The sequence below is a fragment of the Mastomys coucha genome, unplaced genomic scaffold (genome assembly GCF_008632895.1).
Source record: "Mastomys coucha isolate ucsf_1 unplaced genomic scaffold, UCSF_Mcou_1 pScaffold8, whole genome shotgun sequence".
NCBI lineage: Eukaryota > Metazoa > Chordata > Mammalia > Rodentia > Muridae > Mastomys > Mastomys coucha.
In genome coordinates this window covers 68,578,740-68,589,536 of record NW_022196914.1, presented here as the reverse complement: position 1 = coordinate 68,589,536, position 10,797 = coordinate 68,578,740, and the positions used below count along the sequence as shown (strand labels likewise).

Here is a 10,797-nt window from a genome sequence, read left to right as displayed (position 1 = left end):
AGGGAGCTCCAGGACAGCCAGGGCTACAGAGGGAGCTCCAGGACAGCCAGGGCTACAGAGAAACCCTGTCTCAAAACAAAACAAAACAAAACAAAAAAGAGTTTTTAAACAGTTACTAATGACATGAATGAGGGTTACCATAGCATGTTAATAAGAGAAGACTCTAAGTTATATATGATGAATTATCATCTTAAAAACAGTAAATAAAGCCTTCATTAATTAAAATTGAGAGTTATGTTCTTTTAATATTTTTCTAAATGTTTATAGATGAACAATAATAAATTATCTGTACAACCGAAAAACTGCAAGAACTGTTTTAACAGTTTCTCCCACATAAATAAGACACAAATCCTCATAATTAGAAATCACCGCACAGTAGGTAAAAACACCACTTACTTTATCGTCATCATCAGGAACTGGTTCATATGAAGCTGGCACCCAAGCAAGAATATTGCAGTCCCTGCTACCACTGTAAAGTTCCTGTAATATAGAAAACAAAGACTGACCAATCTGAAGCTGAAATAAGCTTTAGATTGTTTTGAAATGATGAGATTAAGCAGGTTAGTTAAGTTAGGTTAGATTAATTCCACTAATTTCTATTCATTAAACAAAGTATGATGACCTTCATTTTTTAAAAATGTGATGTCTTTAAATTTTGTGCATGATGTTGGCATAACTTTGTAAAAATGCTACAAAGCCTTTGGCTATACCCTGAGATTTCATACTAATTTGTGCCTTCTATAGATGAGAGAATCGACTGTCCTACTGGAATCTTTTTAGGAATAGCTGATATAATACAAAGCTTTATTTTTATATTTTAAAATAGTACCCGGATGTATCAGAACTTACAAACAAGTAAGAAAATCCTACAGAAATTCAAAGCTTTAGTTAGTTCTGTCAATACTTATAAGCATATCTAAGTGTTAGAGAAAGTAAAATGTATAATAGCTTTTCTTTGGCAAAAACTGAGGCATCTACAATAAAGACTCCAATGAAGAAACCATGAGTTTCTACAAAAAAAATCCACTGACTTACACTTGTCTACCTGGCTGCTCTTTACAAGAGCTTCAAGACCCAACCCTATCTGCTGACACATTTACTGACTAGAAGGACCCATGGGCTGATGCACAGTTGTGTCAATGTCTTTACAGACATACTGTTGTTCTCCCCTAAACAATACTCACTCCCTTCCCAAACAAAACTGAAAGCATTCTGATCATACAGTAAAATAAATACATAGTGATTCTGATGTGTTCAATGACTAAGTCTGGGTTTGAAACAGATGAACACATAGCATTTGGCTGGCAGTAGCGACATATGACTATAATCCCAGTGCTTGGGTAGTGGAGGCAGGAGGATCAGGAGTATGAGATTATTCTTGTCTACATAGCAAGTCTGGGGCCAGCCTGATTTATACGAGACCTTGTTTCAAAAACCAAAGTAGAACAAAACATACTAACACAGGCAGAACATTTCACAGGTGACAGCTCATACCAGGGTTCTGGCCGCTCAGGAACTGAGAGCAATCTCTGTCTCAGAATAGGTTTGTTTCTTTCTTTTCTTTTCTCTTTCTTTCTTCCTTCCTTCCTTCCTTCCTTCCTTCCTTCCTTCCTTCCTTCCTTTCTTTCTTTCTTTCTTTCTTTCTTTCCTTCTTTTTTTTTGAGATAAGGTTTCACACAATAGCCCAAGCTAGCTTCGAACTTGCTATGTAGCCCAGGCTAACTTTGAATTCTTGACAATAATCTGGTGTTTGTGCAACCACACCCAGCCAACCTAGCCATGTTCATTCACCTACTTATTTATTTTATACTTATATATGTGTATATGTATACATGCATATAAATACATGTATACATCTTGCTTGCATGCATGTATGTAAATCATGTGTGTACATGATACCTGAGAAGGCTAGAAGAGGGCATGAGACTGCCTGAAACCACCCGAAACCAGAGTTACAGCCAATTATAAGCTGCCATGTGAGTACTAGGAAATGAACCCAGGTCCTCTGTAAAAGTAGCAAATGTTTTTAACTGCTGAGTCATTTCTCCAGCTCACCCTTTGCTATAATTTTAACTGACTCTTAGCCCTCTGTGCTAAGAAGCTCCTGCCTAGAAGAAAGTTGTACATTATAGTCAGAGCATCTTATTTAAAATCAAGGTTGTCTCATAGGGGCTGTTTTGTTTGATCCTTCAGATGGCATGCACTGTTAATATCAACTTATAGGTTTAGGGCCAGTCACATTATATCTCTGGTACTTTAGAATTCTTTTCTCAGAAAAAAAAATTAACTACTATATTATTATACTGACTAGTGAGGAAAGATTCTGGCTTCAGAGTGGTAGTAGGGTCCTTGGAAGCCCACTTGAAGATGCTGTACAGATCTACTGTGGAGATACTAAAGAGTTCTAAGAAAAAGTTAAAAGAGGGAACTGGTGTAGTAGTACTTTATCAGCTCTCAGGATAAATCATTAATCATACATTTTAACAAAACAAAACAATTCAAAACATACACAGACACATCCCAGGCTGAGGCCAGGAAAATAAATAAGCAGGCTGTTATGCAAGCATGAGGAATTGAGTTCAAGCTAAGTGTGGTGGCACACACTGGTAAGCAGGCACTGGGTGTCGGGGGATGAGACAGAAGACTGCTAGGGACAGTTGATGGCCAGCCCAGCTTCAGGGTTAGTGACACATCCTGTCCCAATGAATCAGGGTAAAGAGTGACAGAGCATCTGATGACCAACCTGGCTTCTATGCATGTACATAGGCATGTGCACATGTACACACATGTGAATATATACCACATACATATACCAGGATCAGAGAGCCTGATCCACAGTTAATAAGAAGGAGAAATGGAAGAATGTTAAACAGAACTCATAAGTGCTGTGGCAGTCTGCACTGCAAGCTTGGCTGGATTTAGAACCTCACAGAAACACCTCAGTTGTGCCTATGAAGGTGTTTCCAGAAAGGTTTATTTGCTGAGGGAGCCCCAGCATGGATGTGGGTGGGATCATCCAGTAGGCTGGTGTCCTAGGTGGAGTGACAAGGAGAAAGCAAGAGTGTCAGCGATCAATCAGCTATCGTTTTCCTATGCTTCCTGACTGGGTGCAGAGACCAGGTTGTATATACCTGCTACATTGGCTTTCCTCCTTGCCCTCACAAACTGTATATCTCCTAAGCAGAAGTCCAAAAAAACCCTTCCCTCATTAAATTGCTTCCAGTCATGCATTTTGGTCACATTAAAAGAAAATTAACTAATGTAAGAATTTAAGAGATTTTGTGGGACTACTGAGGTGGCTCAGTGAGTGGGTAAAGCCACTCGCTGCAATGCCAGATGACGAAGTTTGATCCCAGGACCCCAAAGATGGAGAGAGAACCGATTCCTATAAGTTATCCTCTGTACATATACCATGGTATGTGCCCCTCCCACACACAAATAAATAAATGAAACTATGTGAGTTGCATTAATTAAAAGGTAGACCTTTACTAATCATTTCACTATCTAGCCACTATAAAAGCATACTTATATCAGCATCTGGCAGAAAATAATTACTTTCAGATTTTGATATAGTTACACAAATGTTAGAAGGAAACAAATAACCTAAAAATCTAACCTAAAAGGTTTCATTAGATTTTCAATGGTTAAATGGAGTTCATATTCAAAGGGAAGACAATTTAATCCCAATCAATTGCACAGTATTACACTGATTCATTTACCCTTTTGTCTGAGATTTAGGCTATCCTAATCTCTATTAAATAAGTACTAGCTCAAAGGTGGATTAATGGTATCATACTTCAGAAGGATTACATGTGAGAACAGAACCACAACTTCCTGTTTTATACTCTGCTAGTCTGCCAAGCCTGCCAAGCCTGCCATCTAAGCATTGTAAATCCCTCTAAGTATCACTCTTACCTGGGAATTAGGCTGAAACACGCAGCAGTGGACACTTTTGTAATGTCCCTTGAGCATGGCAAGCCGCTCTCCGGAGTGAACTGCATACATGGCAATGGTGCTGCCGTGTGGAACAAACACAAACTCTGAGCTGCAGCCACAGGAGACAGCGAACTGTAGCCTTTTCCTGCTGTCATTACACACCTTCCCGTAATTCACCTGCAGGGTTAAATTATAGTGTTACTCACTGCTAAAGCCTGAGTTAAAACAGCAACAAAGAGGGAAACAAACACTTCCTTCATTTATTATGGCAGTCTACAGAGAGCGTCTTTAGATGTAAAAAAACAAACAAATAAAAAAAAAACAGCATCTTAATAAAAACTAGGTCCAATGATACAAGTGTACATTTTATATTCAAGGAAACAGAAATTGTAAATAAACCTACAAGAGACATATAATGCAACAAAGACAAATCTGAAGAATAATTTTTCATTGTCAAACTCTTTAGGATCTTTCTTTCCTTCCTTCCTTCCCTCCCTCCTTCCTTCCTTCCTTTTTCCCTCCTTTCTTTCCATCCTCCCTCCCTCCTTCCTTTAACCTTTTCTCAGGGCCTCATGTACGCCACATGAGACCTCTAACCTCACTGCATGTCCTGCCTTTGATTGACTAAAACTTTAAGAGACCTTCAACATTGGCAAAGAGTAAGTAGAGCATGTTATTGCTGTCATAATTTGGCTATTTCTTCAAGAAGGAACAATGGCTTAATATAAAACAAGCTAGGAAGGAAGCTGTCCCTTTGGGTGGGCTGCCCTGCTCCTAAGAATGTGCTGTGATACAACCCACACTGTAACCCGACCATCGCAGCCACTGAAGTGTGCAGGTGAACACTATCAACACAGCTGCAAAGCCTTCACTTCTCTCAGAACTTACTAAACAATAAAGGCATTCTCATGTCTTGGGAATTTACTTTAAGGAAACAATTAAGCAGCAGAGAGTCCTATGCCCAGAGGACTCACTGCAGTGCAAGGGCAGACTAACTCAAAGTGTTACCCCGCACAGAGCTTGTGCCTTTAGCCACCCTGTGGCAGCAGGGGTGCAGTCCATTTAACACTGAACTTCGGCTCTGAAATCTGGCTGTTAGAGATTTTCTCATACTTAGCCTCTAAACTCCATTCTTTTCATCTGCTAATTGGAAATGAGACCATTTACAATAGTGTCATGTAAAACTACAAGGGAAGTCATGCACATGACAGCATCTGGGAAACAAAGGTAGCCAGTTATATCCAGATTCATTAATTCCGTGTGTTAGGAAGAGCACTCTTCCATTTCCACAGATAAGCCAGTATGTACCATTTAACTATGGGGAGGCATGGCTCCAGAAGTCAGAGAGGGCCCCTAAGTGGAGAAGGGCCTTAGGGGTGAGGGGAGAGCAGAACACACATGATACGAAATTAGGAGGGAATTACTGGTGATTAAAATGAGAATGGGGAAAGGAACAGGAGAGGAAGGGAGTTGGGCTAAAGAACATAAAGGTTGTATGGAAAATCCCTATGGAGACCTTCCATTAAAGAAGTTTGAACATAGGTACCATGCATGGATAATGCCTCCCACAGAAAACAGTTAGTGACAATCTTCCAGACATGGGTTACTTCCTGTGATGGTTTGTATGCTTGGCCCTGAGAGTGGCACCGCTAGGAGGTGCAACCTTGTTGGAGTAGGCATGCCACTGTGGGTGTGGGCTTAAGACCCTCATCCTAGCTGCCTAGAAGTTATTCTTCCACTAGTAGCCTTCAGACAAAGATGCTGAACTCTCAGCTCCTCCTGCACCATGCCTGACTGGACGCTGCCATGTTCCCACCTTGATGATAATGGACTGGACCTCCGAACCTGTAAGCCACCCCCAAATAAGTGTTGTCTCTTATGAGTTATCTTGGTCATGGTGTCTGTTCACAGCAGTAAAACCCTAACCAGGAACTGGGGTATTGCTGTGATAGGCCTGACCATGCTTTTATTTAGAGGAATGTGGATTTTGGAACTTTGGATTTGGAAAGCAGAGGAATGCTTTAAATGGGGCTTAATGGGCTATCCTAGTAGAAATATAGAAGGCTTTGTCACTGAGAGTGATTTGAATTGTGTGGACCTAGCCCAAGAGATTTCAGTGAGGAATTTCAATATGAGGCCTAAAGTCTGTTTTTGTGGTGTTTTGGTGAAGAATGTGACTACTTTTTGCCCTTGTCTGAAGAGTCTGTCTGAGGCCAAGGTGAAGAGACTCAGATTAATTGCATTGACAAAGGACATTTCAGAAATGCCCATCATAGACTTTGTTCTCTCATGAAGAAAGTTTTGAATAAGCATAGCAAGCTTAGAAAGGAAAAATATAAAATATATGGTTCAAGTATTAAAGGGGCACCAGGAAGTGAAATGGAACTGAATCTTATGATCTAAGAGATAACAGATTAAGGGACTTTGGGGCAAGACCCTACTCAGCTAAATTTAGATCCAGGCATGGTGGTACACCTTTAATTCCAAGAGATAAAACCAAGAAGATCTCTGAGCTCAAGGCCAGCTTGGGACAGAGCAAGTTCTACATGAAAAGCTTAAATCCAAGTGTGGTGGGGACACACTTTTAATCCCAGGAGACAGGTATGCAGATGTCTGAGTACAGATCAATCTATAGAGCAAGATTCAGGAGAACCAAGCTTAGGTAGGGAAGGAGTTGGAAAAGAGGAAGCTAGTGCTAATGTATTAGACCAAGGGAATGAGGCAGAACAGTCAGAGAGCTAGAATGCATGGCTTATACAACAGGCGAAGACACAGTTTAACAATAGGAAAGATTGGAGGAATCAGTGAGATTTTTCCACTGTGAAGAGCCATAACACGATATTAGAGTAATTAATCAGAGGTGAGCCTAGCAGTGACACTGGAAGACACAGGAAAAAGAAACCACAGAGAAATTAGCAGCAATGTGGCTGGCTTAATGGTGGTGTCAATGAACAAAGAAGAAAGGCTCAGTTCCCTGACATATCAGTCACAAAGCAGTTAAGGCCAATAACTGAACAGCACCAATACCCACTTTGAATTCTTTTGTTGTTGCTGCTGTTGTCAAGCCCGTCTCCTTGTGAACTTTCCCTGCAGGAATTTGCTCCAAGCTTTAAGGCATGGTCTCCAAGTTTCAGTATACAAACCCTGGGATACTGCATCACCAACCATTAAGGATTCCTTAATGGTTGTTGAGGAGGAAACTTTTCAAAAATTCTATTTCTATGTATTGTTATTTAAGCTTTACAAAAATTAATATGTAGACACAATATTTGTATATAATTTATAATTAAAGAAATATTGGAAATATGTCCTTACACATATTTATATAAAGCAAAAACATAAATTACCACTTACACTCTGCCCTCTATTTGGTAGCTCAGTATTACTTTTAAACTTTGTAATTCTTTTTTAGGTAGACAATATCCATGATTTACAAAATCATGACAGTAAAACTGAAAAGATTATTAAGTAAATCACCCAATACTCCAAACATTACTAAATGGTGGGAGTGGAATTTGGTTTCTGATTTGACAAAACTTTTACTAATATAAAGGCAGGGTTTCTCCTCAGAGTTTACCTTTCTGGAATCAATGTCTTAGGCCTCTTCAAGTACCTTTTGCAGGAGAGTTTCTCAGCTAGCACTGCTCTCTTTTTATGAATAACTTACTTAGAGAATGTCCACTAAAAATCCCGTGATCCATTCTAAACTCACTATTCTATATATGGACTTAGTAGCAAACCCCTAAAGCAGGAGCACCATCTTTAAAGAGGCAAAAATAGAGCTGTTTAAGCATGGACACATGTTCAGCACCATCTGCATTCGTCACAGTAAGCCTGGACACAGTGTGATCCTGCCATGTCTCTACTGAAAGACCTCTACTAGCTTTCCCTCTCCCCTGGGCCTCACACAGGCCCCCAAGGCTCAGCGGCTCGTGCGTCCTGTACTTCCTGCTACTGTTTGTGGATTTCCACACAAGAGCTCCCAGTTGTTCCTAGAGTATCCACAATGCTACCACATCAGTCTTTGAATATCTTTCCTTTCTTTCCCTAGATTAACTCTCAAGTCGCTGATGGTTCAACTCCTTTTCTCCTAGGTCAATTATGCCTTTCATGACTTCCCTATGAAACCCAGGTACTCTAACTTCCTAGTTACCTTTTTTTTTACTGAGTTTTTTCCTGAGATAGGGTCTTGCTAGGTAGCCCAGGCTGGCTCTGAGATCCATCTGAGTATAGACATACACCAGGCTTTTCCTTTTTCCACAGTTTCACTTATGCTCATCCATTGACTAACTGATTTTTTTTTTAAAAATCCTTTCTAAAATGGAAGCTTCCTAATATAAGACAGGTTTTCCTAGGCTTTGTCTATTGCTGTGTAAGTATTGCTTGGCAAATAAGGAGAAGAAGTTTGATTTAGGACATGATATAACACAAGGAACGGAAGAGTCGAAAGTATGAAGCCAATGCCCGAGGACCTACCCTGAGACAGACAAAAACCACTCCACATCGATTGTAAGGGAGGCTGGGGGTGAGGAGTGCAGCTTAGTGGCAGAGTACATGCCTGGTAGGCACAACAAGCCTCTGGGTCTGAAGTCATCACCACAGACACAAAACGACTCCGTATAACATATAAATACTAGTATTTATATAAGTAATCAGAATGATCCTTTCAAGAATTTTAAAGAAAATTAACAACTAGAATGAATGGGTAAAAAAAAGGATATGATTAATTTTAAATGTAAAATTTGACTGTTGGTAACTTCGTATTAGAAGTTCTTAATTTTCTAATTAGAAGCATCAGGTGCATACTCTTCCACTTCACCAGTGCAGTAGTAAGAGTGGGGCATGCCAGGTGTGCCGGGTAGGGTGGCCTGCCTTGACTTGAGAATTAGTGGTTCACATCTAAAGCATCTTTCTAAAATATATTAACAGCTGTGATTCAAAGGCAAGAAATGAAGTCATATCCATAGCAAAGTACAAAGTGTACATCACAAATCCACTCACTGAAAGGCCCTTTGAAGTCTCTTACCAGTGTGTTGTCCCCGTTGGAGCTATTCCAGAGCCGCATTCGGTTGTCTGTGCCAATGGTGAGCAGGTGAAGCCCATCACTTGTAAAACATAAGCCGTTAACTTTCCCATTGTGAGCAGTGTTTGCTGCAGTGAAAACACATTTGGTTTGTTTTTCTGTATTGAGCATATATTTAAACACATTAAAGGATAACTAGTGAATTACTTAAACTATAACTTGAACATACTTAAATTAACCAACCTTTAGATTATGTGAACACAGTTAAGTGGCATTAAAAGAACCAAGAACACAGAGGAAAAGGATAGCCAAAGAAACTTGCTAAGTACAATTTTTTTTTCAGTAAGTAAATGGTACTATTAAATTCAATTAAATGTACAGTTCAATACCAGAACTTTAAACACTTTTGACCCTTCTATATAGTTCCCTCCAAACTAGAAATCATTTGACAAATTAAAGATCTGTAATGCAGTGCCTGCCTGGAATCCCATCAGTAGGAAACCAGAGGGAGCTTCCCATTGTATCCTAATACACTTCTAGTTCAGAATGAGGACATGCTACTACCCAGAAATTAAATCCCTTAGAAACACAGCCGAGCTGCAATGTCTCATGGGCTGCACCTAACTTCTGCTGACCACAACTTGCAGTTTTTATGGCGACATGAAAGCACAAAACATCGCTATTTATTTAATCTACTGTAGCTTTCTGTGTAATATAGAATTTGCATAGTTGGCTTTAAAGGAAAAATATTTGCAAACCAAGTTACACAAGAAGTTATGTTTGCAACTTTGGAGGAAAAAGCAGTCTCCAGTTATTTGTATCTTGGGAGAAAGAAAACCACAATTAAGTTTGATTCACAAACTGATTCATGGTGAGAGCCACTTACAAAAGTCAGTTTTTAATTTGTCAATATACATATATTTATTATTTGATTTCAATGAAAAGAAAACCCACCATAAGTACTACTGTATTTCTATCTTAATATGGTCTTCATTACCTGATTCAACAGCTTGTGACTTTTTCCCATTATGCTGGTCAAGAGTAAGCAAGCATCCTGATGCTCTTCTCACATCCCATAATTTTACTCTACTGTCAGCACTAGGGGACAAAAAAAGTAGTATATTGACATACATAGCTAGGATAATAACTCCATTCTTTACTTTGCCAACTTGACCACAGAGGTTTCATTCTATAAGCACAAATATATTCCTACAATTGTATTGTATTATTTTCAACAAATATTCAATACTCACCCCTCACCAGTACATAAAATAGTGAAACAGTAGCAAAGAGAGGTAATCTTTCTCATCAGATTACAATGACAAAATTCTGCTTTTCTCCAGGGTCCTATCACACTAATTATGACATACTTTTTGTTACTTTTCAATTGTTATCTAGACAAGCAAGCAGTTAAGGAATCTCACTGTTTAAAACATTTATTTAGCATCAATTTGGGGTTTCTTGTTTTTTATAGAAGTTTGAAAATAAGGCACATAATGAAGACAATCTATTTTCATTTGCTTTTTGTGGTCAAATTAGTCTGTGCTAAAAACTACATTTAATATCTTCTAGAAGCTAGACACTTCATTTCTTTCAAGTGAAACAACAAAGGAATGAATGGACAGAACGTGTCAATTTCTCCCCTAAAAATTACTTGATAATAACATGTGCTCCCAGTCAGACCCACTCATCCATCCTGCCATCAAAAAGACTATAATAATTTAAAAACTATTTTACATTTATTTACATGTGCAGATGTATGTTTGGGTGCATGTGTGTATAAGAGTGCAAGGAAAAATATCAAAGGACAACTTTTTTTTTTTTTTTTTTTTTTTTTT

The 10,797-nt window shown here is 38.9% G+C and overlaps 1 protein-coding gene across 2 annotated transcripts in view; it reads right to left on the bottom strand.

Annotated features, from left to right (window-relative positions):
- The window catches only part of Ercc8 (ERCC excision repair 8, CSA ubiquitin ligase complex subunit), a 35,393-nt gene that overhangs the window by 7,586 nt on the left and 17,010 nt on the right, over window positions 1–10,797 (bottom strand). For both annotated transcript variants that reach the window (XM_031360526.1, XM_031360527.1), the window contains 4 exons: window positions 9,957–10,057; window positions 8,963–9,087; window positions 3,916–4,113; window positions 397–480 (listed from right to left, as the gene is read on the bottom strand). In XM_031360526.1, coding sequence (XP_031216386.1) covers window positions 397–480; window positions 3,916–4,113; window positions 8,963–9,087; window positions 9,957–10,057 — 508 coding nt within the window. The remainder of the gene's footprint in view (window positions 1–396; window positions 481–3,915; window positions 4,114–8,962; window positions 9,088–9,956; window positions 10,058–10,797) is intronic.